The 6,985-nt window shown below is 54.3% G+C and overlaps 2 protein-coding genes across 2 annotated transcripts; both read right to left on the bottom strand.

The window, feature by feature from the left end:
• Window positions 1–2: 2 nt before the first annotated feature.
• PODANS_1_20130 (uncharacterized protein) lies at window positions 3–1,330 on the bottom strand (the record flags this gene model as incomplete). Its single annotated transcript, XM_001907442.1, has 3 exons — window positions 3–893; window positions 950–1,140; window positions 1,207–1,330. Coding segments are annotated over 3 exons (1,206 nt in total), but the record flags the coding sequence as incomplete, so codon positions are not given.
• Window positions 1,331–5,415: 4,085 nt separating this feature from the next.
• Window positions 5,416–6,758, bottom strand: PODANS_1_20120 (uncharacterized protein; the record flags this gene model as incomplete). The annotated part of the gene is made up of 2 exons (XM_001907441.1): window positions 5,416–5,596; window positions 5,767–6,758. The coding sequence occupies 2 exons, from the start codon at window positions 6,756–6,758 to the stop codon at window positions 5,416–5,418; spliced, it is 1,173 nt and encodes a 390-aa protein (XP_001907476.1).
• Between the last annotated feature and the right edge of the window lie 227 nt (window positions 6,759–6,985).

Below are 6,985 nucleotides of genomic sequence, written 5' to 3'. Positions count from 1 at the left end.
GCTAGAAGAGGACGATTATGCCGGCCATCTGCCTGATTAGGGGGTGGGTGTACGTTCTGCGCAGTGGTGACTGGTTGATCTATTGGGGCTTTGGCTGGCCGTTTCCCAGCTGACTTTGCACTGATGGGGGGAACAACCCCTTGGCTTTCCGTTGATGAAGATATTATGGCCGAATCTTGGTGGCCGACTCCTTCTTGTCCTTTGGACTTTTGCGCCACCACCTGCTTCACCAGCGCCGCGGTGGCCGGGCTGACGACGCGCGTTCCTGTGCCCCCTGAGCTTTGGGAGCTCTGTCTCCTCGACATGACTGGACGCCTCTTCGATGCTGCTGTGCTGGCAACAATCCGTCTCCCTGTCGGCGGCGCAGCTCTCTCGGGCTTGGCTGGTGAGATTGGCGGTGGACGGACGTCGGTTCCACCGGCAACCGTCACGGCCGAAGGGACATTCTTTCGCTTTGGTGATGGTTTTGGCGGGGGAGGCATCTCTGTGACGCGAGGTGAAGGCTTCGGCGGCGGCGGCATGTCGACTGCAGTAGGAGTTTGCGCTTCATCAACAACTGCCACCGCCCTGTTCTTCTTGGCGACCGGCTCGCCCGGAGGCGAGGACGGGAGCTGCTGTGGCGCAACTGGCTCGGTCAAAGGGGGAATGATAAGCTCTTGAAAAGCAGACGGGTCCACGAATCGAGCCGTTGGCCTTGGTTTTGATCCAGAAGGCCCTCTATTCTTCTTCTTCAAGATCGGGTGGGCTGGGGGTGGCCTCGAAGACGACGGCGTCGGTAGCTTCATTCCGCCAACAGGGGCTGATCTCTGCTGGTCCGAGTTTTGATTGGGCTGCCCCTGCCGTGAGACTGCTTTTGCGTCTCCTCTGCCATGATTACGTGCATCGCTGTGGCCCTGTCCAGTTTATCAGTTTCTCTGTCAACGACCGCAGCAATGCAAAGGCGGCCTACCGATGGCCCTTCGTATCTGTTTCTAACAGATCGTAAAGGGACGAATGTCGGGCCATGGGAGACCTCTTCGAACAGTTTGGCAAGCGTTGGCCCGCTGAGATATCGTCTGTCACTTCCCCAAACATGCCACCAAAAGTGTTCCAATCTGTACGCGGTTGGGTCAAAAAGCTTTCGTGAGGTTGTTGTGTAGACTAGAGATGTGCGTGTTAGTCAAGAGTCTTGGCACCGGTTTCCAAGGGCGTCGTCGGCTCAAATACCATTCCAATATTGCCATAGCTTCTCTGGAGGGACGATGGGATAGCTCGCCACCTCCTTGTATATCTCGCGCGTGTTTTCGACAATGCCCTTGGGCAGCAACATAGCCATGGCCATGGCCTCCATTGTTGCGAAAGGCGAAGGGATTAGTTGACGGTAGGTGAAGCCGGATCAGACAGACATCTCCAGCAGATCTGAGAAGGCAAGCTGGTTGACAAACAGCATGAGGCTAGCCAAAACCTGAGAGCAAACGCCGGCGGGATGGCCGGAGCAAGATAGATCAGGGCGAGGACCTAGACAAAAGATAAGCGTCAGTTGAGACAAGGACGGGCGACATGAGCTCAGGCATCTGGGCCATGATGGACAAGTGACAGGGGGCGGTGATGATGTGACAGAAGTTGGGATATAAGTCTCTGGCGCGCATCCTGTGGAGGGAGGGCTAACCCCGGACGTATTACCTACAGCTTCAAGCAGCTTGGCAAAGGCCTCCCTGGTTCGACACGACACACCTCACTGGCGCCTTTGAGCGACCAGGCCTGAAGGGGTCGGTGGCTGGCCGGTCGGAAGTGCGAGCGTCGTTTGTGTCTCGGGGAAACGGCTGGGAGTTGGAAATCCAGGGTCATGAACCAGAAGCAAGAAGCCCCCTCCCTCCCTCCCGACGCGCTGATTTGCTTCTTCTCTTTCCGCACAATTCTCACGTACCGTTCACAAACGAGAGTACGGTCCGTTGTTGAGAGTAGATCCTTGCCCCTCTCGTTGTTGCTCTCAGCTCGTGCGCTCTCTCTTCGGGGCCGGAGGGCACCGCGAGGCAGCAAGAAAAGAGCCGTCTGATGTCCAGTCGAGTGAGGAGAGCAGAGTAGGTCCAGGTGCTCCATGAGCGTTGGGATGGGACGACGAAGGTTGAGCACGAGGGCTGCCCGGCGAACAGCCAACGAGCAGAAACACGGAAAAGCTTATTGCAGTGGCAATGCCAGTGAGACGCAAACCAATTCCATCACTGGCGTCTGCATCTGGAACCAAACCTGAGCCAACCAAGCACGGGACACCCAGCGAGAAGGTGCTCGAATTTTTATTATCAAAAAAGAAATGGAAAAAGAAGTTGGGTGAGTTTGGGGGCATCCGGAAGGAAAGGAGGAGAAGAAATCCCCATGGAGGCACTGGAAGGTGCCAACTGAACAGGGGCTAGAGCTGCAGCAGAAGGGGGCCGGGTAGCGCATGTCAGGCACTGGACACGCCCCCAAAAACCAAGCACAGGCCCTGGAAAGCTCCCGGCTCGCACCGAAGGCTAGGCACCACCTTGGCAGATTGGTCTGGACTGGCTCTGCAGATCCGATCCGGTGAGCAGATCAGCAGAAAGCCGGGGACGAGCCGGGATTGGGGCAAGCGGAGAGATGGGTTTGGGGCCCATCGTGACCTGACCAGCAAAATGCCATTTGACATTTTCCAGCTGACACTGGTGTCAGGCACCAGAGGACAAAAGTATTTCCCTTGGCACCGACGACACCCTCTCTCTGATATCACCGACACCACGGAAGCCTTGCCAGTTCCAAATCAAGCAGGTGCTGCATGAGAACCATGAAAACCATGAGAACCCCCAGAGCCGAGACAGAGAAGAGGAGAAGAAGGAACCTCACGCGCTCGCTCTCACTCTCACGCTGCCGTTTCACCGCCTCCCCTGCGGGCAGCAAAAGCAAGAGGAAGTCCAGCCCGGCTAGAACACCCTTGCACTTGTCGTCGGGCATCAACCTTGAACCTTGCGCTGGCCGTGGGGTTTGCTTTTCGGATACTGTCCGGGGGAAGAGATAACCACCACACCACATATCTTCACCTATCACCACCTATCACCACCTATCACCACCTATCACCGCCCCAAAACCCACCACGGGAACCGCTCCAGTTTCGGTCACCGGTGGGCGAAGATTACGCACTCGTGTGGAAACAAGCACACCTGGCGACGGCACACGTGGGATTTTGAGTGTTACTTGAACAGCCAGCCCGTTCTCGCACAGGGTCTATCGTCTCCTCGGAGGCCCTCTTTCACTCGGCCTGCCGCCTGTGGTCCGTGGTTGACCTCGTCTGCCCGTGCGACTCAGCTCTCGGGCGGATCTGCGTACGGTGGTTGCCCGCCTCATGGCCCCCGTTACGAGCTCAGCTGGAGCCTCCGATGGTTACGCATAAGGAGAGTGTGAGCCGCTCCGCTGATGGCTGCGGTGGACCAAGACCTCGGAATGCCAACGACCTTTCCACAACATCAGCGCCATACGCCGCCCATATCGCCCCCCACGCTCAACCCCCTCGCCCGTGTTTGGATGGCGTAGCGGGGAGACCAACCTCGTCACGGCCTTCTCCCTTTTCAGTGACGAGATCGCCATCACGTTTCTTTTCCGCCGTGGTTCGGAGGAACTGAGAAACAAAGTGACGTCTGAGGCCGGGCTTGCTCACCAACGGTAACCAAGCAAGGGAAACGCGACAGCCATCCGAGAATTCTGTTCCCGCTGGTCCATTGACTCCTCCCACTGTCACACAGTGGTACAGACTTGGCTAATTCCAGGCCTCCCCTATGACAAGCACGGCGCGCGTTTTTTCTGCCCACTTGAACCCCGGATTATATCACGACAGGGGGGTTTCAAAAGGTTCCCAGCTTTCCCCAGACCGCATCATCTGTTCCGCGACCCAGTGGCGGCCCTTCCAGCCTCCTCTGAGAAGGAAAACACACTTCACCGCTTTTGTACTATGCTGGGGAGGGCTATTTTTTTGCCGCCGCCCAATTCCCAATGTTTGAAAAAAACACAGCCCTACCCGCACCAGCGCGATGCAAAGACAGAAGGAAAAACCACCCCTTGCTCCTCTCCTGCAATGAGCTTGGTTTGCAGTACGTAAAGAACCGCTTGGACGGTGACGGGTCTAGCCAGCTAATGCGGCCGGCCGGCCAACATCTGACGACGAAGTGTCTTTTTCTCTCTTTCCCCTCTTTTATTCCTGTGAACAGTCTTCTCGTCAAACCCCTGGTCCGGGATCTTCTGATCTGCCCAGCTTTTGCGGGGAACCAGTCTTGTGACAGGACATGACCTTGATCCATTGGTTCATTGCGGCATGGCGAGCTCGAGAGTAATTTCTTTTTTTTTTCATTCCCTCTCTCGGAGAGGAAGGAGGCGAAGGGGTGTTCATATTCTTTGGCCGAGGCTGAGAGGAGCGGTTGACGACATGATCAGGGACTGCCCTTTGCCCTGTGAGGGGGTGTGGGTGTTAGTGAGCGTCTCGATGTGTTTGTTGTGCCTTTTGTGTGCCATGGAACCCAGAATGCCACAAGGTGACACACAGGAGATCAGATGATCAACGTTTTGTTTCTTCTCTGGTTTTTGGGGTAAAGGGAATACCACATTGGTTTTGGTACGTACCTGTTTTGCCAAAACTAATTACGTGTCAGTTGATCTCCCTACAGTTGGGCACCACCCTAACACTACCCCTGCAACAGGCTTTCGAAACGCTTTGACCCATTATATTCTCCCGTCACCAGCTCGCCGGTCTTCTCTTTCTCGCCCAAACAAGTGCGGTCGCCCTTGATACACCCAAAAGAGTTGTTCACATCGCATATCAGCTCGTCTGAAAGTGCATGTCAAGGGATGTACGTTTGTGTACATTGGATGCTGCAGTCAAGACTTGATCAACAACCATCCAGACTGCCGCCCACCATGCCGAACCGAACCGATGCATATGACCTGTCAGAACCGGCCCGGTTTTGGGTGAGGAGCGTGTGGTGGGCGTCTTGCTTTCGGCTCTAAGAGATTTTGGATTCCATTCGTCCGTCAAGACTGCATTATCAAAGGACTTTTCATGTCTCAAAGCAGTATTTTCTCTCGAGAAAAAAAGAAAAGAAAAAAAAAGAAGAAGAAAAGGTAAAAGATGCGGTGAGGTGTTGGGGGTTATGGAGATGCCCACCTCACTTTCTAATTGACTTGCTCGTCACCTATGTAGCTTGAGGTCCATCCTGGGGAGTCGGACGGATTGAATTCAATAGCCCATCTCTCACGAATATGTCTTTCATGAAGAAAGTAGTAAACAAATGAGTGAACTTGATTAAATCCAATTTGGCTGCATACTTCTATGCTCGCTCTTTTAAAAACGCCCCCTATTCTATCTCATGTCATGACATGATATTACATCCCCATTTCTCCGACACAAATCCAACCACTCCATGGATGATGAACCTTTCAAGTGCAGGTATACCCCCCATCAACCCTCAAATCCGCCCCCGTAACATAGCTGCTCGCATCCGACAGCAGAAACGTCACCGGGCCCATCAAGTCCTCGGGCTTGCCCATCTTTCCCTGCGGAATCAAGCTCGTCCACTTTTCCTTCAAATCCGGGTTGTCATCGAGAATCTTTTGAGTCCTGTATTGTTCACCCCTGTTAGCAATCCAGACTTTCCATCCCCATCATCCACCGAGATATCAAGAGAGGGAAAAGAAGAAAAAAATGAAGCAAAAAAGGAAGAACAAAAAAAGAAGAAAAAGAAAAGAAGAAAAAAAAAGGAGAAAAAAAGGAAAGAAATAGAAACTCACAAAGCAGTCAGCATATACCCCGGACTAATCACATTCACCCTCACCCCATACTTGGCCCACTCCACCGCCAGACTGCTCGCCATATGCCTCACGGCCGCCTTTGCCGCATTATACGGCGCCTGCGGCTGCGGCACATTGACAATCGCTCCAGACATGCTCCCAATAAAAACCATGCTCCCTTTTGCCCCCCTCTCGATCAAATGTTTCGCCACCTCGGTAGCGAACAGCCAAGTCCCGTCCACATTCACCCCCCACAGCTTCCGGACCCTATCAAAAGGGTAGGAAACCGCCTCAAAGTTCTCGGTGAATCCGGCCGAGGTGACAAGGCCATCGATCTTGCCGTGAGCAGAAATGATCTCTTGAATGCAGGCCTGGACCGAGGAGGGGTCCGAGACGTCGGCGTAGTGGGCTGTGATGGTGGGGATTTGGTCTGAAGAGGGGTTGTCCCGCTTGAAAGTCTCGAGGATGAGGGAGGCTTGCTTGGTGGCTTCTTCCTTGTTGAGGTCGACGATGGCGAGCGAGGCGCCGCTTACGACCATTCCTTCTGTTTTCCGTGTCAGTATCAGACAATGTGGGTGGGGAAGCGGGGATCTGAAAAAAGAAAAAAAAAAGAACATACGACCCATCACTAACCCAAGGCCTCTCGCACCACCGGTCACGACACCTACTTTGCCCTGGAGGGAAAAGGTAGGCAGTGTAGGGACACCTCCATGGCCGATCCCTTTGACGAGATTGTCCGTTGGGGGGAGTTGGGTGGAGGCTGGGCCGGGGTAGGAAACTTGGATGGTGTGGTCTGTTCGGGCGTATTGGCCTTCTTTTCCGGAGGTTCCTTCTTCGTCTTGTAGTGGTGTTCTGGGGGAGGAGCTGAAGAATCGGACTGGGGAGGATGATGTTGGTGATGTCTGTTTTGGTGTTGTCTGGTGGTGTAAATGCTGGCGTGTGGAGACGAGGGCTTGGCGGAGTGTCCTCCGCACTCCGGACTGAAGAGACATGGGTGGGTTTTGGTCTGAATCTGTTGATGCTTTCTCGAAGTATGGCGATGTCAAGAACTTTTGGTTTCTCGATGCTTCAATGGTATTTATCTTTCCCGATATCCTTTGTCGTGTTTCCTGTCCAGTTCAGATATCCCCAAGCGGGGTAGCTTGGTTTATACCACTCCTGCCCGCAGTCTCCCCCCCCCACCATTCTGAGGTGGTATCTGACAGGGAATCGACAAGTC

The sequence above is a fragment of the Podospora anserina genome, chromosome 1 (assembly GCF_000226545.1).
Source record: "Podospora anserina S mat+ genomic DNA chromosome 1, supercontig 4".
In the NCBI taxonomy this organism is placed as follows: Eukaryota; Fungi; Ascomycota; class Sordariomycetes; order Sordariales; family Podosporaceae; genus Podospora; species Podospora anserina.
This window is presented reverse-complemented; position numbering and strand designations above follow the sequence as displayed.